This window comes from Erinaceus europaeus, chromosome 17 (genome assembly GCF_950295315.1).
Source record: "Erinaceus europaeus chromosome 17, mEriEur2.1, whole genome shotgun sequence".
Lineage (NCBI taxonomy): Eukaryota > Metazoa > Chordata > Mammalia > Eulipotyphla > Erinaceidae > Erinaceus > Erinaceus europaeus.
In genome coordinates, this window is record NC_080178.1 from 5,633,146 (window position 1) to 5,656,716 (window position 23,571).

At 42.0% G+C, this 23,571-nt stretch overlaps 2 protein-coding genes and 1 long non-coding RNA gene across 3 annotated transcripts in view; all 3 read left to right on the forward strand.

The window, feature by feature from the left end:
• LOC132534019 (uncharacterized) overlaps window positions 1-23,571 on the forward strand; it is a 69,994-nt gene that overhangs the window by 28,920 nt on the left and 17,503 nt on the right. The window lies entirely within an intron of this gene.
• LOC103109599 (olfactory receptor 5L1-like) lies at window positions 7,271-8,242 on the forward strand. The gene has a single exon (XM_007518708.3). The coding sequence runs from the start codon at window positions 7,271-7,273 to the stop codon at window positions 8,240-8,242; it is 972 nt and encodes a 323-aa protein (XP_007518770.3).
• On the forward strand, window positions 19,742-20,689 carry LOC103109598 (olfactory receptor 5L1-like). Its single transcript, XM_007518707.2, has one exon. The coding sequence runs from the start codon at window positions 19,742-19,744 to the stop codon at window positions 20,687-20,689; it is 948 nt and encodes a 315-aa protein (XP_007518769.2).

Genomic DNA, 23,571 nt, shown 5'->3' on the forward strand with positions numbered 1-23,571 from the left:
AAAGTAAATGAAATGTACAGAAATGTCTTGTTTGAGTGATTTAGGTTTTAACACACACACACACACACACACACACGTATGCATGTAGCATAGCTATCAAATCATTATTCATTCTATAAACAGTATTCAGGCTTGTTTGAATGTTTATTCTTGCTATTTTCTGGAACTCTCTTAATTTTAGATTTTTTAATTCATATGGTAAGCTTCTCTAGTATATTAAATGCCCTTACATTACCACTGCCATTTCCTTTATATTATTGTAGCCACCTCTGTCTGTATTCTGTAACTTAACTAAACATGAGTAAATCCTTATTCATCATTGAGATCTTGCCTTTTTAACCATCTCTTCTCTGCTGGGATAGCCTGAGGGTTCTTCTTCCCGAGCTAGTGCTCTCTGGGTTGGAGAGAACTCAACTGGAGCCGATCTAGGCTGCTGCGTGGGAGAGGGATCACTAACTTCGCAGGAGATACACTCTGGAACTCTCGGAGCCGGAAAGCAATTTCCAAGTGTCTTTAATCAGAAGAGCAGCTGTTTTTATACTCTCCAAGTAGGGTGGAAACAGGATGTGATATAGAGAGGGTGGAGAGAAAAGTGACTGGTGAAAATCAGAGTGTGACAAGAGGGGGGCGGAACAGGCGAGAATCCTATCACTGAACCACCAATGCCCTGGAGGGAGTGCTTTATGTAAATGTAAAAGTGATTTATGTAAATAGACCAAAGCTTTGAATGGGATCAATAAATCCCTATATAGGCATATGGTTAAGCAGAAGCCAGGGGGAGGTGGCATACTACCCAACACTTCTCTAATTTTGAGTCTAAATCAATTTGCATGGTAGAAAATGAGTAAGTTTGCTACTTAATGCTTTTTCATTTACACCATATAACTATACATTGGCAGAAAATATGTGTCTAATATCTTGGTGGTTAATTCTTCATATTTACTTTATAACTGAGACACAGTGTAATATATTGTAAAACTTCATAACATTCAAAACACATGTGAAAATCTTAACTCAGAGGCCGGGTGGTGGTGCATTTGGTTTATAGCACATGTTAGAGTGTGCAGGGACCAAAGATCAAGCCCCCTAATTCCGGGGAGTGGGGAACATTTCATGAGTTTCAGGTGAAGCAGGGCTGTATGTCTCTCTCTCCCTCTCCCTCTCCCTCTCCCTCTCCCTCTCTCTCTTCCTCTTCCTCTCCTTTCTCCTTCCTCTCAATTTCTGGATGTCTCTATCCAAATAAATATATAAATAAATATAAAAAGAAACTCAACTCAAACTCTAGCTCAAAATATTTTCTTAGAGGTATTTTTGATGTTCAATTATTAGATCAGTTAGCAAATAAGTACATTTTCTGAAGGAGATTATCTCTTTTCTGGAAACCTAGGATGGAACTGGAGACTACCGGTATTGGCTACTGGGTTATAATCATGGGGACACTATGCTGAAAATAAAATAAAATACTCAACTCAAAGGTGATCTTGAGCCGTAGGTGAGAAGGTGAGAGAGAGCGCAGAAGTACAGACTGTCTTTTAAATCTTGAGCACAGTTGTACTCCATGCACTAGAAGCTGCCCCTACTAGCAGGGTTCTTGCACACTGTCAAGTGGTTATGCAGACCTCTGTCCAGTGTCACCTCACCTCACCATTGGGAAGGATGGCATGCTAGCCTGACGGCACTGACAACCTGGTGTTTCCTCCGACACACCGAGCTGAAAATGTCCAAAATGTATGAACTCATCGTTATAGATAGATATCGTTTGCTTTGTAGCCATCAAGTAAACTATCAAGCTTGGGAAATGGTCACATGAGATAGCATCAAATGAAGAACTTCAAGGTCAATTTTATAAACTTGATTCTTACAGTGTAGAGTTTGGGGCATGATTTAATAGTGTGGTTTCAGTCATCTGACTGACACATGAGAACACTGTGGTCCACATAATTAGATGATTTCTAACCAAGGACAGCTATACTCTTAAAACCCAATTATCAAATCTCAAGGACCGGTATAAGGATCCTGGTTTGAGCCCCCGGCTCCCCACCTGCAGGGGAGTCGATTCACAGGTGGTGAAGCAGGTCTGCAGGTGTCTATCTTTCTCTCCTCCTTTCTGTCTCCCCCTCCCTCCATTTCTCTCTGTCCTAACAATGACGACATCAATAACAACAATAATAACTACAACAACAATAAAAAAACAACAAGGGAAAATAAATAAAAAAACAATTATGGAGTGCTTGTGAGGAGAATCTTAGCCACAACCTAAGGCTGTTATGTACAACTATCTGCCTCTTTGGAGAAAAGGATAAAGAAGATATAAATAGATACCTCAGATTTTCAAACTTCATTTTATGGCATGCTACCATGAAGAGTCTGTACTTATTGAGCTTCAAATTATTAGAGCTTCAACTTTTTAGTCCCTGAGAAAGTTGAGCTTCAAACTTTTTAGTCCCTGAGAAAGTTGGTAGTTATAACTCATACCAATAAGTCAGAAATTATATCTGTTTTGAACTCCATGTTAGTAATCTTCAAAAAATCTATCCATTATCTCAATCTCCCACCTTCCTATTCAAATTAACCAACATCATCAGAAATCTGGATTCCTCATCATGTGTAAAGGTAATTAAACCAGTGTCTTTCAAGAAAAACTGTAAATAAAAAAGGGGCTAGTCATATCTTTTAAATATTTTTCAGGAGACATGTATATGAATAATGGTGAATGAATTCAATTTGTGTAACATGAATGAGTTTATTTTTCATAAATGTCATTGTATCAAATGCATTTTTCATAAACTACATTGGGTTGCAGGGATACTATGACAATGATTGAAAGTTTCTGATATATGATGGGATTAATGATTTACAGTACATCAAGTTGTTGGTACATGAGTAACATTTCTTAATTTTCTGCAAAACATTCTCACTCCCAGCCTAGGTCCTCCTCAAGCATGTTCCCCAAAGTACCTTTATTTGCAAGTCCCCTGCTTCAGCGGCGAGTGAGTGGGCCTCAGACCTGGGTTGAGTTTATGGCTACCTGGTTGTTTCAGGGGGCAGACGAACAGTCTGTCTGGTTGCCTCTGGCGTGCTCTGGAGTTCACCATCAAACAAGGGAGACTGCGCACACTTGTAGTTTTCAGACTCAGCAGTAAGACTGGCCTGGAGACAGGCTGTCTTCTCAGAGGATTCTTGCTCAGGGTTGTATCCCACTCTGTGCCCTCTGCCTCTGCAGCAATTTTGTATTATCAGTAGGTCTGGTTACACCTGTTTTCTCTGAAGACTCAGCCTAGGCACACTATTGGGACTAAGATAGCCTGGGCTGGTGGCTGCATTCTCTGGGAGATTTCATCCTCTGCTTTCAGGTGGCCACAAACCGTACTCTGGAAATCACTTCTCCGTCCTGTCCACTGTCACTCCTCCAGCTATTCTCTAAGGACCAAAGCTTCTGGCTAGTCAGACCTCACTTTCTAGTCATCCACATTTATCTGAAAAAAAAAAATCCATGTTATTTTGAAATAGCAATATAAACTATGACTCACTTTAATGATATTACATTGCACTAATGTAATGCCCGTGCAATTTAGATGGTTTTAACTGATTTTTGAATATTTATTTATGAGATAGAGGAAAAGAGAGAAAGAGATATAATCAAAGTGTTACTCAGACATATGCAGTGCCAGAGATCAAACTCAGGACCCAACTTTTGCAAGTTTTGCATTTTACTGCTAAGTCACCTCATGAGCCATTGCATGATTTATTATTATTATTATTATTATTATTATTATGCTTCCAGGGTTATCATTGGGGCTTATTGATGGCAATATATATATATGTATATATATATATATATACATATATATATATCTTTTTTTCTTTTTTTATTGGGTGGGACAAAGAAATTGAGAGACGAAGGGAAGATAGAAGGGGAAGAGAAAGATAGACACATGCATGTCTGCTTCACTGCTTGTGAAGTGACCCTTCTGCAGGTAGGGAGCTGGGGGCTTGAACTGGGATACTTGCGTGGGTCCTTGAGCTTTGTACTATGTCTGCTTAATGCAGTGTGCCACTGTTGGACACACTCACTGTATAATTTTAGACACTTGCTTTTTACAGATGACTGTCTTTTAGGTTTGTCAGCATATTCCACAGAGATTAATTATTTTATATCTTATACTGTGCAAGTCCTATTAGAATAATTTGAATATATTTTTATCCCAGAGAATTTACAAGTTGATTGGAAATTTGAGGGATCTGTTTCCCAAGGGTAAATCTCTAATTATATATTACTCATACCTAACCATCTTCAACACCAGGAAGGGCATGCTCGTGTCATGCAGGTTAGTGAGCTACGGTTAAATCTTGATTACTTGAAAATGACAGTGAACATAATTTCCTAGTAAATCATTACTTTTAAGATAGATCTAACCCAAATCATCTCCTACTGAAAGAACTATTTAACGACACATATTTCTATGCACTTTCTGTTTAAGAGAATTTTGTCTTTGTGTATTCAGAAAGAGTTGATAATGGTGTTAGAATAGTTTCCTCTGTGACAACATTGGTATATATGAAAGAACAGGAGTCAACAAAATGGCAGTCTCTGTGCCTTGTTCTCCCTCACTGACGACCTCCTTAACATCTTCTACTTCCCTCTGGCAGCTTTCCTTTCTTCTCTGATGACACCAATCTCTAACAGATCTTGTCTGTGACTGGAAGACTTTACTACTTGACATCTTTTAAAATTTTTTAATGTTTATTTATTTATTCCCTTTTATTGCCCTTGATGTGTTATTGTTGTAGCTATTACTGTTGTCGTCCTTGTTGGATAAGACAGAGAGAAATGGAGAGAGGAGGGGAAAATAGAGTGTGGGGGGGAGAAAGATAGACACCTGCAGACCTGCTTCACTGCCTGTGAAGCGACTCCCCTGCAGGTGGGGAGTCAGGGGCTCTAACTGGGATCCCATGCTGGTCTTTGCATTTTGCACCACCTGAACTTAACCTGCTGCACTACCGCGACTCCCCTTTTTTTTTCTTTTTAATGAGGTGTATATGTCTGTTTATTTCACAGTCAAAAGTTAAAAAATATGTCAATGCAGAATTGCCAGCAAAGTAAGTCATCATGAAGCTGTTACATTATCACATTAAGTTTCCTGTTAGGTAAAACAAGATTAGAGAAACACTATTTCTGGAGGTTGATTAAGCCTGCCTTTGAATTGGTAAGAAGTGGATGCCTTGTCAGATTTCAGGCTCAGGAGCAAAAAGAAAAAGAAAGAAAGAAAAAAAAATAGTAGAGTCACAGGCCCTTTGGAATTTAACTAAAATATGTCTACTAGCTATCTACAAAATAGAGCCCCACCCCAACTCTTCATCTGCACTATTCCAGCCTTTAGGTCTATGATCGGTCAATAATTTGTTTGGCTTTGTATGTTAACTCTCTTGTCAACCACCAGGTTCCAGATGCTAGCATGATGCCAATCAGACTTCCCTGGATAGACAACCCCAAAAATGTGTCCTGGAGCTCCACTTCCCCAGATCCCTTCCCCACTAGGGAAAGACAAAGACAGGATGGGAGTATGGATTGACCTGTCAATGCCCATGTTCAGCAGGGAAGCAATTACAGAAGCCAGACCTTCCACCTCCTGCATCCCACAATGACCTTGGGTCCATACTCCCAGAGGGATAAAGAATAGGAAAGCTATCAGGGGATGGGATGGGATACAGAGTTCTGGTGGTGGGAATTGTGCAAAGCTGTACCCCTTATCAATGTTTTGTCAATGTTTCCTTTTTATGAATAAAAATTAAAAAAAAGAAGTGGATGCCTTAGGATTTATTTGGACTTTACTTGCTTCTCATCTCTTTGGAATATTAGGGGTAAAAAAAAACCTGGTTTGGATTCACACCAGGATTGACACTACTTTTGTTCTAGTTGAAGGTAAGGTGGAAATGTCAGGTTGTGATTTCAGTTCAGGGTCACTTCACTCAATTTTCATGGTTTATTAAGCTTTATAGATGTTCCCAACATTATCTTTATAGAAGAGAACAAATCAGTCAAGCTATATGATCTTTTTCTCTGAGGACAAACCGGAAAGGTATTTGCAATTTTTGTAAAATCCACTACTTCCCCCTCCCCGTCTCCCTTTCTAGTCAAAGAGTTGAGACAATTTGGGAAAGTTTTCATTTATCTCTTTTCTGTATAAGTACCGCACGCTAACCAATTGCGCCACTGGAGCTCTTATTTATCTCTTTTCTAATGTGGGTAAAGGATTGATCTTTTTAGGACTACAAACAAATCAAATTGAAAGTATATTTCTGTCCTGTGTATTCATACAACTCTATACATATTTTCATTTGTATTCACATATATACATGGAGAGAATTATCAGATTTCCTTGCACAAAAGGTTTACTATCTGAAATGATAGTAAATCGTCATGATGAATCTCTACCTTACATGTAACACACCAAAACTGAATAACCTCTCTGTTTTAGACCATCGTTTTTCTTGTTATCAATATGTCAAAATGGTGTATTGTTTTTTTGAACTCTTTTCAGGCTTTTATCACTGTAATTAAATATTTATGATCAGTATCAAGAGTAAAATCTCTCGGGAAAATGAATGTCATTTCTCCTGTCATCAATGTTAGAATTTAAGACTGTTTGCTGTACTCCTTTCCAAAAAAACATGTTACTGTTCCCTGATTTAGTGTTAACACTGATTATTACTATTCTAACTAATTAAGCCAGTCTGTTTGACCTGCAAAATGATGGGTTTCGATGCATCTGTTAACTTTTTATTATTGAGGCTTTCAAATTTAAATGAATTCTTGTGAGCTGCATAGAGTATCTCATAGAAATTACTAACATTAATTAATAAGGGAACTATATAGTGTGCAAGAAAGAAGATTGTATAATATTTATGTGTGTACTTGAAGACAATCTACTTGAACATGACTTGTTACTTTAACAGGGGACAAGACTGAATTTCTGTGTGCCTTTGAAATATATCACTGTACACAATTCAAAGCCCATCAAAATATCTAACTTAATGCAGCAGCAATATTTTGACAGATAAATGCACAGGCTCAGATTCTGCTGATAATTTACATAGTTTTAATCCACAGAGTGTTTGGACATATTGATTAATCTGACATTTGAGTTTCAAATTCACCATTTGAGATCAAAGCTATCTTTTTATGAAGTTAATAGAAGTGTGTTGTTTTCTCTCTTCAAAAGAGACGTGAGATATATACTTCGATTTTACAGACCTGACACGTGGTGGAATGGCGGAGGAGAACTGCACCTCTGTGGCAGAGTTTGTCCTCCTTGGGTTGTCAGATGCCCCTGAGCTGAGAGTCTTTCTCTCCCCTCTGTTCCTGCTCATCTATGCAGTCACAGTTGTGGGTAATCTGGGCATGATCGCATTGATCCAGGTCAGCTCCCGTCTTCACACCCCCATGTACTTCTTCCTCAGCCACTTATCCTTTGTGGATTTCTGCTACTCCACAGTCACTGTGCCTAAGATGCTGGCCAACATCTTAAACCAGGAAAAAGCCATCTCCTTCCTGGCGTGCATGATGCAGTTTTATTTGTTTTGCTCATTTGCCATCACTGAGGTCTTCCTGCTGGCTGCAATGGCCTATGACCGCTTCTTGGCCATCTGTAGTCCACTGCTATACATGGTCTCCATGTCCCCACATGTCCGTATGGCGCTGGTTTCTGGCTGCTACCTCACTGGAGCTGCATGTTCTCTCCTTCACTTGGGTCTTGCTCTTAGAATCCCTTCCTTTAGGTCAAATGTGATTAACCACTTCCTTTGTGACCTACCACCTATCTTTAGCCTTGCCTGCTCGGACACCTCCATCAATGAGCTTGTGGTGTTCATTGTGGCCACCTTCAACGAGATCATCACCACTGTGGTCATCCTCACCTCCTACTTGTTCATTCTCATCACCATCCTGAGGATGCCCTCTGCAGAGGGCAGGCGCAAAGCCTTTTCCACCTGTGCCTCTCACCTCACCGCCATTGTTGTCTTTCAGGGGACGATTATTTTCATGTATTGCCGGTCCAGTTCAGGTGGTAGTGAGGATACTGACAAAGTGGCTTCAGTTTTCTACACTGTCGTAATTCCCATGCTGAATCCCCTGATCTACAGTCTGAGGAACAAGGATGTGAAAGAAGCTCTCAGGAACATGCTGGGATCAAAATTATCTTTAGAAAAACTTGTTAGGCTAGGATTTTATCAAAGACACTAATGATGTTACCTTTAGCTTACCTGTACACTATCGGGCTCAGGCAAAGAGTGGTCAAGTCATGGAACACATGGGATATAGCTAATGCAGACTTCCCAGCTCTCATCATGAAGATGAAGACCCCAGTCTCATCTGCTATATTCTTAACTTTAAGTTCATGATTATTTTTTATATTTTTAAAAATATTTATTTATTTATTCCCTTTTGTTGCCCTTGTTTTTTTTTTATTGTTGTAGTTATTCTTGTTGTTGTTGATGATGCCATTGTTTTTTGGATAGGACAGAGAGAAATGGAGAGAGGAGGGGAAAACAGAGAGGGGGAGAGAAAGACAGACACCTGCAGACCTGCTTCACCGCCTGTGAAGCGACTCCCCTGAAGGTGGGGAGCCGGGGGCTCTAACCGGGATCCTTAATGCCGGTCCCTGCGCTTTGTGCTACCTGCTCTTAGCCCGCTGCGCTACCATTTGACTCCCTGGTTCCTGATTATTAAACAGTTTTTTCCTGCTTAATTTTTTTTTCATGCTATTCAGCCATCAAGTTGCAGAAGTTGCTATGATGCCAACCTGACTTCCCTGGGCAGACAACCTCACCAATGAATCATGGGACCCCACCTCCCCAGAGCCCTTCCCCACTAGGGAGAGACAGAACTAGGCTGGGGGTATGAGTCAACCTGCCAGTGCCCATGTCTAGCAGAGAAACAGTTACAGATGCCAGACCTCCTACCTTCAGCACCCCATAACAATCTCAGGTCCATACTCCTACGGGGGTACAGAGTAGGGAACTTTCCAATGGAAGGGATGGGAGAGGGGACTCTGGTGGTGAGAACTGCGTGAAATTGTACCCCTCCTGTCCCACAATTATGTTGATCATTGTTAAATCACTAATAAAATACTGTAAGAAAAGATATCAGTGTAACATCCTCAATAGGTTTTTAAGTATAAATTATCTGTAAAAAAAAATTAGAAAAAAAAAATGGCCACCAGGATTTGTAGTGTCAGTACTGAACCCTAGCAATAACTCTGGTGGCAATAAAAAAGAGAAAAAAAAAAAAGAAGAAAGAAACAAAAGAGAAAAGAAAAGAAAGAGAAACTAAAATTTCATCTCTCCAGAACCCAAACCCACTAGGGAAAGGTAGAAACAGGCTGGCGGTATGGATTGACCTGTCAATACCCATGTCAAGTGGAGAAGCAATTACCGAAGCCAGACCTTCCACCTTCTGCACCCCGTCAAGATCATTGGTCCAGACTCCCAGAGGGATAGAGAATAGAGAAGCTTCCAGTAGAGTGGATGGGAGATAGAACTCTGGTGGTGGGAACTGTGTGGAACTGTGCCTCTATCTTACAGTCTTGCTGATTGTGAGAGATGGTTAGGTCTTCTCTTCAAAAGAACATGAATACAACTGTGTAGTCCAAAAATTCTTTTTATAAAGTGTTATCTATGAACAGCTGTGGCTAGTAGTTTTGTATTGTTTAGGTCAGCTCCTTGCAGTGCTTGCTAATCCCCCAGCAAAGAACCTCAGACTCTTCCCCCTCTTCTTATTTAGGCGACTGGGAGATTGTAGGCTCTGAAGCCCAGCCCAGGGGTGGAGGAGACAGTTCTGAGTCAGGTATAAAATCTATACCTGAAAACAGAAGTACACAAAAGTATGCAGGGAGTACCCCCCCAACACTTCATCTGCACTATTCCAGCCTTTAGGCACATGATTGTTCAACAATTTGTTTGGCTTTGTATGTTAGCTCTCTTTTCAGCCACCAGGTTCCAGATGCCAGCAGGATGCGACCAGACTTCCCTGGACTGAAGACCCCACCCTACTAGGGAAAGAGAGGCAGGCTGGGAGTATGGATCGACCATTCAACGCCCATGTTCAGCGGGGAAGCAATTACAGAAGCCAGACTTTCCACCTTCTGCATCCCACAGTGACCCTGGGTCCATACTCCCAGAGGGACAGAGAAGGGAAAGCTATCAGGGGAAGGGATGGGATATGGAGATCAGGTGGTGGGAATTGTGTGGAGTTGTACCTCTCCTATCCTACAGTTTTGTTAATGTCTCCTTTCTTAAATTAAAAAAAAAGATGTGAGAAGAGTGAAGGGGGGCACGCTGATGACTGACAGCCACTGTTGGCAGCATACCCTTTTGCAAAAGAATAAAAGCCTTGCTTCAACTCCTTATTCATGCCTTGATAAGTAATTTTAAGTGGATGTCACTTACAACATTGATCATTTTAAATCAGTAAAAAATGAGTTTATACTTGATAATAGTATAGTCACTTCTAGCAGGTAACAATTACCCATTTAATATAAGGTATTATAGAGTTTTCTGACTATGGTGTGCTTCAAAGTATGGAAGGAATTCTGATGTGACTTTAGTAACTGAGCCCTGCAGAATTGAGAGGATTTTGTAATGTTATTAAAAAGGGAGCAGTCCTAAAGGAGAGGGCTCCCTCTCTCACACACATGCCCTGGAGGGCTGGGTGGAGAGGACCTGTGAGGGGACAAATATGCTTAGGGGAATTCTTTTACAAATTAACAGTTTGTATGCAGTGCGGAATTTGCAAAACTAATTGATAACTATTTGAGATATAAATGCTCCTACCAAGTTCCTGCTAGCTAACAAAGTATAGTTAATACCAATTATAACTTTTGTTCTAGTGGAAAGTTTGATGAGACATAAGTCCCAAAGACAGAAAGAGCTGAAGCCCTCACTTCCCTCTCTTCTCCCACCTTCACCTAAACCTAGAGTCTAGCTTCCGGATCCCCAGTGCAGTCCCTTCATGTGCTCAGCTCATGTTCTAAACGACACCTGTATAAATTCTCACTCTTTACATTTCCATGAGAAAGATGGAGAGAGAAAGAGAGAAGAAGAGAGAGAGAGAGAGAGAAGAGAGAGAGAAGAGAGAGAGAGAAGAGAGAGGAGAGGGAGGAGAGAGAAGAGAGACAGGAGAAAGAAGAGAGAGGAGAGGAGAGAGATAAAAGAGAAGAGAGAAAAGAGAGAGGAGTGAGAGGAGATAGAGGAGAGAGAAGAGAGAGGAGAGAGAAGAGAGAAGAGAGATAGAGATGAGAGAAAGGAGAGAGAGGAAAGAGAGGAGAGAGGAGAGAGAAGAGAGAGAGGAGAGAGAAGAGAGAGGAGAGAGAAGAGAGACAGAGAGAAGAGATAAAGGAGAGAGAGGAAAGAGAGGAGAGAGAGGAGAGAAGAGATAGAGAGGAGAGAGAGAGGAGAGAGGAGAGGAGAGAGGGGAGAGAGAATTGAGAGAGAAGAGAGAGAATAGAAGAGAGAGGGGAGAGAGAGAATGGAGAGGGGAGAGAGAGAATAGAGAGAGAAGAGAGAGAATAGAAGAGAGAGGGGAGAGGGGAGAGGGGAGAGGGGAGAGAGAGAATAGAGAGAGAAGAGAGAGAATAGAAGAGAGAGGGGAGAGGGGAGAGGGGAGAGAGAGAATAGAGAGAGAAGAGAGAGAATAGAAGAGAGAGGGGAGAGGGGAGAGAGAAAATAGAGAGAGAAGAGAGAGAATAGAAGAGAGAGGGGAGAGGGGAGAGGGGAGAGAGAGAATAGAGAGAGAAGAGAGAGAATAGAAGAGAGAGGGGAGAGGGGAGAGGGGAGAGGGGAGAGGGGAGAGAGAGAATAGAGAAGAGAGAGAATAGAAGAGAGAGGGGAGAGGGGAGAGAGAGAATAGAGAGAGAATAGAGAGAATAGAAGAGAGAGGGGAGAGGGGAGAGGGGAGAGGGGAGAGGGGAGAGGGGAGAGGGGAGAGGGGAGGGGGGAGAGGGGAGAGGGGAGAGGGGAGGGGGGAGAGGGGAGAGGGGAGAGGGGAGGGGGGAGAGGGGAGAGGGGAGGGGGGAGAGGGGAGAGGGGAGGGGGGAGTAGGGAGAGGGGAGGGGGGAGGGGGGAGGGGGGAGAGGGGAGAGGGGGGAGAGGGGAGAGGGGAGAGGGAGAGGGGGGAGAGGGGAGAGGGGAGAGGGAGAGGGGAGAGGGAGAGGGAGTGGGGAGAGGGGAGGGGAGAGGGAGAGGGAGTGGGGGGAGGGGAGAGGGAGAGGGAGAGGGAGAGGGAGGGGGAGGGGAGAGGGGAGAGGGGAGAGGGGAGAGGGAGAGGGGAGAGGGAGAGGGAGTGGGGAGAGGGGAGGGGGGAGAGGGGAGAGGGAGAGGGGAGAGGGGAGAGGGGAGAGGGAGAGGGGAGAGGGGAGAGGGAGAGGGAGTGGGGAGAGGGGAGGGGAGAGGGAGAGGGAGTGGGGAGAGGGGAGAGGGGAGAGGGAGAGGGAGAGGGAGTGGGGAGAGGGGAGGGGAGAGGGAGAGGGAGTGGGGAGAGGGGAGAGGGGAGAGGGAGAGGGAGTGGGGAGAGGGGAGGGGAGAGGGAGAGGGAGTGGGGAGAGGGGAGGGGAGAGGGAGAGGGAGTGGGGAGAGGGGAGAGGGGAGAGGGAGAGGGAGAGGGAGAGGGAGGGGGAGGGGGAGGGGAGAGGGAGGTACCTGAGCTCGGCTGCGCTTTGGCAGGTGGCAGGTGTCGGTTCAGGGTAACGTGCCACCTGTGCAGCCTCCCTGGGGCATGAAGTCCAGACCACCACCTTCATTCTTTTCCTTTTTTCTTAGTTATTCTTTTTAGTTTTTATTTTGCTTTCCCCTCTATTCCTTGATATATCTTTTCTCTCCTCATTTTCCTGACAATTAAATACCTATGATACCTTCACCCACTACTCTTTAGCATAGATAGCTTCACAACACCGCAGGGCTTAAGAAGGATTGATTAGGCTCTTTTCAGCTTCACAGTTTGTCTGTGACCTTTTACTGACCCCTTGTCAGTCTCCTTCTAGCGTTTGCCCTTCTTCGTAGCCAGTCAACAGCGTCAGGTGGAGCCTGATGTAAAGTTTCGAGACCTCCTTTGAATCTGGAGAGGTGGCAGTCGTTGACTATGTGGGTCATAGTCTGTCTGGAGCCGCAGGGGCAGTTCGGGTCGTCTCTGGCTCCCCAGCGATGGAACATAGCTGTGCACCGGCCATGGCCTGTTCGATAGCGATGGAGGAGGGCCCGATCATAACGTGCTAGGTCAAAGCCGGGTTGACGCTCGCAGGGGTCTGTGATGAGGTGTTTGTTCTTGACCTCAGCTGACTGCCAACTCTGTTTCCAAGAGTCTGGAACAGAGAAGTTCAGTGTAGGCGTAGGGCACCAGATTGGGTGATGAGACGTCAAGCGTTGGACAGGGTGGGCGAAGATATCCGCGTATATTGGCAGGTCTGGTCGAGCGTAGACGTGGGAAATGAACTTAGATGATGCCGCATCCCGACGAATATCTGGCGGGGCGATGTTGCTAAGAACTGGCAGCCATGGAACCGGGGTGGAACGGATGGTTCCAGAAATGATCCTCATGGAGGAATATAATTTGGAATCGACCAAGTGGACATGGGGGGCTACGGAACCATACTGGGGCACAGTATTCTGCAGTGGAATAGCATAATGCCAGAGAGGATGATCGCAGTGTGGAAGCGCTCGCGCCCCATGAGGAGCTGGCCAGTCTTGCAATGATGTGATTCTTCGCGCCCACCTTTGCTGCAGTTTTTATGAGATGTTCGTGAAATGACAGGGTGCGATCGAGAGTAACGCCAAGATAGACTGGCTGGGCTTCATGCCGGATTCTCGTACTGCCAAGCTGCACATTAAGCTCACGCGAGGCCGAGGCATGGTGTAGATGGAAAACAGATGATACCGTTTTTGCAGTGCTAGGGATTAGTCTCAATTTTTTACAGGAATCAGATATCAGAGACATGTCTTTCGTGAGTGTTTCCTTGAGGATGTCGAACTTGGATGCCTGAGTTGCACAGCAGATGTCATCGGCGTAGATGAACTTCCTTGAAGAAGTTTCTGGGAGGTCATTGATGTAAATATTAAATAGCATAGGAGCCAGAACAGAGCCCTGGGGGAGGCCACTTGAGACAAGTCTCCATCTGCTAGACTTGTCACCCAGATGCACCCGGAATCTTCTGTTTTGGAGAAGAAACGATATAGTGTTGGCCACCCGTGGAGGCAGGCATCTTGAGATCTTGACTAGGAGACCTCGGTGCCAGACCGTGTCATAGGCTGCTGTGAGATCAACAAAGACAGCACCCGTCTTTAAATTCTTCTGGAATCCATTTTCAATGTAAGTTGAGAGGGCCAGGGCTTGTTCGCAGGTAGATCTTCCTGGGCGGAAACCAGCTTGGGCGGGTGATAGGAATTTCTCTGTAAGATGAGAAATACGTGACAGAGGCAGCCTCTCAAGGAGTTTGTAACACACGGAAAGGAGAGAAATTGGTCTCTAGCTGGCGGCCAGTGTTGGGTCTTTCTTTGGTTTCAAAACCGCTATTACCTTCGCACGGGTTCTTCGCATGATGCTGAATGCGAGCAACTACTAAAGCAGTATGATGAGTCGGGTGACCCAGATGTGGCTGACCATCTCATTGCCTCCCTGGATGCAGCACGCCAAGCCCGCTGGCAACAACTCACGGAAAGTCTGAATTTCACCCACTCAAGTAGGAAGGCCTGGAAGCTTCTTCACAGACTGGGTGCTGGTAGCCAACCCCCTTCCATCTCCCATCCTCCGGCATCTCCAAATTCAAGTGGCCAGTCACCTAACTCAAGTTGGCCGTGCTAAGATCGACCCAGTCTGGAAAAGAGAAATTTCCCACGAGTGGTCATCCCACTTCCGGTTATCTTGTCCATCTCCAAAAATCTCTCCCTTTACACTGTCTGAACTGGAAGACGCTTTGAAGAGGGTTAAACCGGGAACAGCTGCTGGCTATGATAACATCACCCCAGAACTCATTCTTAACCTGGGTCCCGCGGCAAAGAAGTGGCTCGCTTCATTCCTGTCCCACATCTTGGAATCTGAGTCTATGCCCAAAGTTTGGCGTCGTGCGAAGGTAATAGTATCAGATTATAATAATGTAACAAATACCCTGGGAAATCAAGACATCTAAGATTTCCTTTGATTTTTCAAATCTTCTTTTATTATTTTTTATTAGCTTTACTTATATATTGGATAGAGATGGAGAGAAATTGAGAGGGGAGTGAGAGGTAGAGAGAGAGAGAGGGAGAGAGAGAGAGACAAAGAGACACCTGAAACCCTGCTTCAACACTTGTGAAGCTTTCCCTCTGCAGGTGGGGACCTGGGGTTTGAAACCTGGTCCTTGCACATTGTAACATGTGCACTCAACCAGGTGTGCCTCCACTCAGCTCCCTTCATTTGATTTTTAAATATGTTTTTATTGGGCTTGAAAGATCAGTCACCTGGATAATGTGCCTATTTTGTCATAAGCAAGAACCAGGTTCAACTTTGCCCCCACAGCCTTGGAGAAATCTTTGGTGCTGGTGTAGCTTTCTTTCTTGCTGTTTCTCTTTTGATCTGAAAAAAATCCACTTTCAACAGTGAAGCCCCATTAACAACAACAACCAAAGAAATTGTTTATTATGACACACACACACACAGACACACACACACACAGACACACACACACACACACACACACACACACACACACACACACACACAGAGAGAGAGACAGAGAGAGACAGGGAGACAGAGAAAGAGAAAGAGACATAGCAGAATATTTCTCTGGTGCACACAGTGTTAGGATTAAATGATTAAATTCAGAGGCTTTTGGTTGTCTTGTGCCCAACTGCTTGCCTTTTCTCAGGTCTCTGCATACTTTTAAAACACTTCTACAAATTAATCTATTTGTAAAATTATCAGATTATTCCACAGGGCTTAATTACTGCTTGCTTTATAGAAGTACATGTAACAAGAGAGTAATTTCAATGTATTTTTATCTCAGAAATTGGAAGAATTAATTTGAAACTGGAGGGACCCACTTCCCAAGGGCTTAAATCACAGTATAAATCTCTAACTTCATGCTATTTATATCTAAGCATCTTCAGCACCGACCGGAAAGGAAACGCTGTCCCTTAGACCTTGTGCTGGATCATGATTGTTTGAAAATGAAAGTAAATCTTATCTTTTAAGCAAATGATGATTTTTTAAATCCATGTCTAACTTAGTGGCATTCTAATTAATAAATGTTTTAGCAATGCCTGTATTCCTGTTCAGTTTGGGACTAAAGTACTTTTGCTCTTGTGTATTCAGGAAGAGCAGATAATGAAACGGGGTCTTTTCCTTAGTGCCGTCAAACACTTAATAAATGAGAGTTGTGTCAGCAAAATCGTAGCCTCTCTATTTCTCTCTCTCTTCCCGACCTCCTCACCTCTTTTCTTTTCCTTGCATTTTCTCTTCTTTCTCTTTTTAAAAATTTGTCTTTATTTATTTATTGGTTAGAGACAGCCAGAAATTGAGAGGGAAAGGCCTGATAGAGAGGGAGACAGAGAGACACCTGCAACACTGCTTCTCCATTTGCAAAGCTCTCCCCCTGCAGGTGGGGGCTGGGGGCTCGAACCTCAGTCCTTGAGCATGGTGACATGTGCTCTCAGCCAGGTGTGCCACCACCTGGCCCCTTCTCTTCTTTTTCCCTTTCTTTCTTTCTTTCTCTCTCTCTCTCTCTCTCTCTCTCTCTCTCTTTCTTTCTTTCTTTCTTTCTTTCTTTCTTCTTTCTTCCGAGGCTTTTAAAAATATTTATTTATAACCTTTTGTTGCCCTTGCTGTTTTATTGTTGTAGTTATTATTGTTGTTATTATTGTTGTTGATGTTGTCGTTGTTGGATAGGACAGAGATAAATAGAGAGAGGAGGAGAAGACAGAGAGGGGGAGAGAAAGACACCTACAGACCTGCTTCACCGCTTGCGAAGTGACTCCCCTGCAGGTGGAGAGTCTGGGGCTCGAACTAGTATCCTTAAGTCAGGCCCTTGCACTTTGCACCATGTGTGCTTAACCGGCTGCACTACCATCCAACGCCCCCCTTCTCTTCTTTCTATGCCATTTTCTACCTTGAATCTAGAATCTGTACCTGTTTAAGATCATCCTAATTCTTAGGGCTGAATTAATGTGCCTTTAGCTGCTTGGTTGTGATGTACCAGGGGAGGCAAATTATCTGTATTTAAAAAAAATATATTATTCATTTATTTTATTAGATAGAGACAGAGAAACATTGAGAGGGCCGGGGAAGGGGAGATAGAGAAAGAGATAGAGAGGCACCGGCAGCCCTGCTTCATCACCCGTGAAGCTTGTCCCCTGCAGACAGGCACCAGGGGCTTGAATCCGGGTCCTGGCACGCTGTAATGTGTGCGCCGAACCAAGTATGCCACTGTCTGGCCTCTAAGGCGAATTATCTTTACTTGGAAAATTAGCTGAAATCTTTTGGTTTTTCTTTAAACTTGCTTCTTGTTAGCCTATACTGGTAGGATGATATTTAACCAATCACTTACTCATTTTTCAACTCTAGTAGGCAAATAGCAGTCTTTTCCTTGGGTGGGGAGGGGCGAGGGACAGTGCAATGAAAAATATACGCCTTCAGAAAAGTGGTATGTTTCCACTGCTTTCAAAATTTGATGGAAACAGACTAATCAGAGTCAGAGAGAAACTGGCCTGGAGGCAGACAAAGGAAGTGAAAAAAAGGGTAGCTGAAGATGTGAAGAAAATTCCAGATTCTATTTCCAGTTTGGAGTCACTTCTCTTTATCATTTTGATGCTTACTGCTTATTTGTATAGAGTGTCTTTTGTCTTCTAGCTGTGTCTGTGCTGAGAAAGGGCTCAGAATACAATTCCTCATATCCATTTCCTTATCTCTAAGTACAAGTCTAAGTGGAAACTTCAATTTATAGCACTTCCTCAGTATAATCACTCTTCTCTTCTCCCCATTGATGGCTTAAAGGAATTGAGAAATTTTCTTTTACCCTTTTTAAAACTTTTAAAACATTTATTTATTTATTTCCCCTCTTGTAGCCTTTTTTTTTAAAATTGTTGCTGTGGTTATTGTTGTTGTTATTGATATCGTTGTTAGGACAGAGAGAAATGGAGAGAGGAGGGGAAGACAGAGGGGGAGAGAAAGACAGACACCTGCAGACCTGTTTCACAGCCTGTGAAGCGACTCCCCTGAAGGTGGGGTGGGGGGGGGGGCTCGAACAGGGATCCTTATGCAGGTTCTTGTGCTTTGCACCATGTGTTTTAACCTGCTACACTACCACTGACTCCCAATCTTTTACCCATTTTTAAAAAATGTAGATAAAAGATCTCTTTCAGGGGAGGACTTTGTGGTGGTTGTATTGTTCTGTGGAAAACTGGGAAATGTTATGTTAGTACAAATGACTGTATTTTACTGTCAAATGTAAACCATTAATCCTCCAATAAAGACATTAAAAAATCACTTTACAGGCTTTCAGACAAATTAAATAAAAAAATATATGTCATCACATGTGTCACCATATATCTTGATACGCATTTTATTTACATATATGTATATACAAATACCAAGTGCATTACTTTGTGTTCTTTATTTATTTATATTTTTTTTATTTACTAGTGAGAAAGTCAGGAGTAGAGAGAAAAAGAACCAGACATCACTCTGGCACATATGCTGCTGGGGACTGAACTCAGGACCTCATGCTTGAGAGTCCAGTGCTTTATCCACTGTACCATCTCCCAGACCACAACTCTGTATTCATTTACATAAATCTTAACCATTACCCAAATGGAACTAATGACACTATTACTGTCTGTCCTGTATATAATTCACCACAGCTCAACAATCACTTTTTGACAATTTTTTCTCATCAGTATATAATTTTGAAATGTCACTGCAAATGCTTTCCATAATTTTATCAGTGTAAGTAAATATGTCTAAAGACGTTTACTGAAAATAATATCTTTCCTTCAAAAGGATATAGACTTTGATGTATCATGGCTAAAACTTTGTATATGTTTTACCTAATTTTTTCCAGATAATTTCATGTTATTAATAACTTTCTGAGTTATTACATAGTTTGCTACTACTATGATTAATTAAATCAATTTGTGATTTTGATAAGCACAAGTGATGATGGCTTTCAGAGGATGTCTTAGCTATCTTTTTATTTTCACATTTATTAGTTTCAAAAGACAATATGAGCATTAATTTCAAAGAAATTGGGGACATTTGCCAAAAGAGAAATGTAAATGGTTCTAACTGTTGCAAACATATGTGACTAAAAAATGGACTTTAAAAGAAGTTGCATATCCTATAGCATTACCACCATAGATGTTCATCCAACTTAAATCAAAGTTGTTGGTTTTTTTCTAGGGAAAAGGTAATTATTTCCATGTGTCTTCAAGCCTATTACTGATAAATGGACCAAAGTTCAACAAAATGTCTAGCGTAATGCACACATTCAATTTATTGTGGATGATAAAGATTAAGGCTCTAATTGGCTTTTGCTGACAGATGAAACAGTTGTGATCTTTAGGAATTGCTGCACGTTGAATTAGCTCACCACTGAATATAAAATGTAGTATATCTGATGTTGGTTATTTTCTGGAATTATTATAAATATATTATTTCTCTTACTTTCTTGTCAGAAGTAACACAGAGTTAATTTCCCGAACCTGACATGGAATGTGAGGTGGAATGGCGGAGAACTGCACCTCTGTGGCGGAGTTTGTCCTCCTTGGGTTGTCAGATGCCCCTAAGCTGAGAGTCTTTCTCTCCCCTCTGTTCCTGCTCATCTATGCAGTCACAGTTGTGGGTAATCTGGGCATGATCGCATTGATCCAGGTCAGCTCCCGTCTTCACACCCCCATGTACTTCTTCCTCAGCCACTTATCCTTTGTGGATTTCTGCTACTCCACAGTCACTGTGCCCAAGATGCTGGCCAACATCTTAAACCAGGAAAAAGCCATCTCCTTCCTGGCGTGCACGGTGCAATTCTATTTGTTTTGCACTTTTGTGGTCACTGAGGTCTTCCTGCTGGCTGCAATGGCCTATGACCGCTTCTTGGCCATCTGTAGTCCACTCCTATACATGGTCTCCATGTCCCCACATGTCCGTATGGCGCTGGTTTCTGCCTGCTACCTCACTGGAGCTGCGTGTTCTCTCCTTCACTTGGGTCTTGCTCTTAGAATCTCTTCCTTTAGGTCAAATGTGATTAACCACTTCCTTTGTGACCTACCACCTATCTTTAGCCTTGCCTGCTCGGACACCTCCATCAATGAGCTTGTGGGGTTCATTGTGGTCACCTTCAACGAGATCATCACCACTGTGGTCATCCTCACCTCCTACTTGTTCATTCTCATCACCATCCTGAGGATGCCCTCTGCAAAGGGCAGGCACAAAGCCTTTTCCACCTGTGCCTCTCACCTCACCGCCATTGTTGTCTTTCAGGGGATGATTATTTTCATGTATTGCCGGTCCAGTTCAGGTGGTAGTGAGGATACTGACAAAGTGGCTTCAGTTTTCTACACTGTCGTAATTCCCATGCTGAACCCCCTGATCTACAGTCTGAGGAACAAGGATGTGAAAGAAGCTCTCAGAAAAGCATTAAGATTCAAATTCTCTTTTGAAAAGTTAGTTTCTTAGACTAGGGTGTTATCACTGATGTTAATGTCTTTGGTGTAGGTAGTTGCAAAAAGTAGTAAACTGGGGAAGGATTTAATGGTTTAAGCGACTACTGTGTTTTTTTTATTTAATATTTTATTTTACTTTACTTTATTTTAATGAGAGAGAGAAAGATACAAAGAATAATACCAAAATGCCACTCTACTTTGGTTTATAGTGGTACTGGGAATTAAACATGGGACTTAGGAATCTCAAGCATGAAAATCTTTTGCATAAACATGAAGCTGTCTCCTTCACCAATAATAACCAGAGTCTCAAGACATTTCCACATGAATCCATTAAAGTAAGCATCAGAGAGGAAAACGAGTCCATTGAAAACTAGCATTAAACTGCACTCATATTAATTTATAATCTTATAAATCACAGTTTACTCAGTATGCCGGGGGGGGGGGGGATGGATAATGCCTCAAGTTCATTAACTGCCTAGATTTTAGTTCTGAGTATATATTCATTTAGCCTAAAAACTTAATGTTTTCAATTTGTAATCTGACTGAATTCTGACACGGCTTAAATTGTTAAAGCATTTCTAAAAATAACTTTTCTTTTTTCAAATATTAAATTGCATACAACCTTAGACCAGATAGATCAGAATCAACTTGTACTGTCAGTATCTAAGATAGAATTATTAGCAGATAGCATTAAATGACATCAGTCACAGTGAGTTATTGTATGGGAAATCCTAATGATGGATTTTCAAAGTAAACAAAGCTCCCAAACAACTGGCTGTAATAATAATTATCTATTGCTTTCTGAAACTCTAAGACTGCAAGGGACCTTCTCATTCTGTGTTTTTTAGTTTTCCCTCTAGGGTCTTATTAAACTGCCTAATTAGGTACTGCTTAATCTGTATGTGTTTCATTGATTTACTATGTCTTCTCAATAAAATTGCTGTGACTTTAGTGACTCATAAACCTTGTGTTTGTTTTGGCAGCACATCTGCTGAGACAGCAAACCTTTCATCTCTGAGTTCTGAAACCCAGGAAGTTATAATGATGTCCCTGGGATAAAACGACGGTGTCAATCAGGACTGTGTCACTTAGGAGGATCTAGGGGACAGTCCTTTCATTTTTTAAAATAATTTTCTTATCTTTTCTGGCAATGTGAACAAACCTTGACCTGTGTTCATATCACTTTAGTCTTCAAGATTAGCATCTACAGATGTCTTCTCCATCTTTACTATGTTCTGTCTTGTGTGGATGTGTGTAAGAATTTCTCTCCTGAGTATACCTCCATGCTATTTAGGATCCACCTAGACAATTGTAATTCAGAATTCAGCATAGTTTCCTCAGCTTAAATCCTTAATTTAGTCACATCTGAATATCTATCTATCCATCTATCTATCTATCATTTATATTATCTATCAATCTGTAATTTATCTAATATATTTGTGTGTCTCTCTTTGTATGCCTTCACACTCAACACTCTTTTTTAATGACCAAATAAGTATTAACTTTTCCCTTCATCTTTACACATACTGAGTTTTTGCTTTCTTGTTTTCATTTCATATTTAGTATTTCCCACATTTTATTGCAGTCTTTTATTTAAATACAATGCAGACTCTTGCTGATTTGCTGAATTTGGAAGAAAGATATTCCATAAACACCTTTTAGGATTTCAAGAGTAGGCAAGAGAAACAGCTTTCACATTGGATCTCCAAAATAACAGTATTTTTCAATCAAACCAGCAACAATTTGGACCAGATAATTCTGTGCTCTGGGGTTCTGTCCTGAGTAATTCATGATGCCTAACAGCATCCCTGGTCTCTACTATTTCACTGCCAACACCATCCCCAACATTTGTAATGAACATGAATGCTCCCAGATATTAACTCTTCCCTAGAAGCAAAACCCCTGCAGCTAGTGGGCATCCCTTCAGTAGAAGTCCTAGTCTTCTCAGAGGAAACTTTAATATTGATCATCCTTGTGATTAAGACGCTGGTTCTGCTTCATTTTTACCACTTTCTAACTAGATCTCTCTCTCTCTCTTTTCCCAAAATCTAGAAGACCTTGGACTTTAGGAAGACCTTGGACTTTAGGACTTCAGGAACACAGTTCCTTTAATACTGATATGTGTAATTACTGGTCTCCATACCTTCTTAAAATATAGGAAATTTTTTTTCACATCTAAGTTCTGTTTATCTTATAATAAAAAAGAAAGTCTGATTTCACAAAAAGAAATCAGATGTAGCAGATGCCCAACTATGTCTGTCTCATTATAATATTGATAAGGATAAACATATACTAGCCAATGTCAAACAAAATGATGTTTGAGAAGCAGCACTGATTTCCATTCTTTCCTTGAAGTTGCTGTTTATGGGAACCAGTGTAGTATATTAAGGAATGGCTTATTGTATCAGGTTTCTTTTATTGTTTTGCTTCCAGTGTTATTGCTGGGCTCAGTACTGACACTATAAATCCACCACTTCCAGAGCCCCCCCTTTTTTCTTTCATTTTATTGGATAGGACAGAGATAAATTGAAAGAGGATGGAGAGATGGAGAGAGGAATATAAACGCCAGAAGATCTGCTTCACCCCTTGTGAAGCATCTCCCACCCCTGAGGTATTGGGGGAGTCTCAAACCTGGATCCTTACACAGGTCCTTGCCCCTAGTAATATGTCTGCTTAGCTGGGTGCACCACCACCTGACCCTATCAGGTTTCTTTTTGAGGTAATATCAGATTCTAATATTTGCAACCAAATTTCATATAACAAACAAAGTGATTTATCAAATAACTATCAAAATACTGTGTTATTGGATGACAGGGTATATTGGAAAGTGAAAACACTCACCTAGCTGTTGAGAATCAGAAGATCTTGGGTGTTAACAAGTAGATTGTTGGAGAC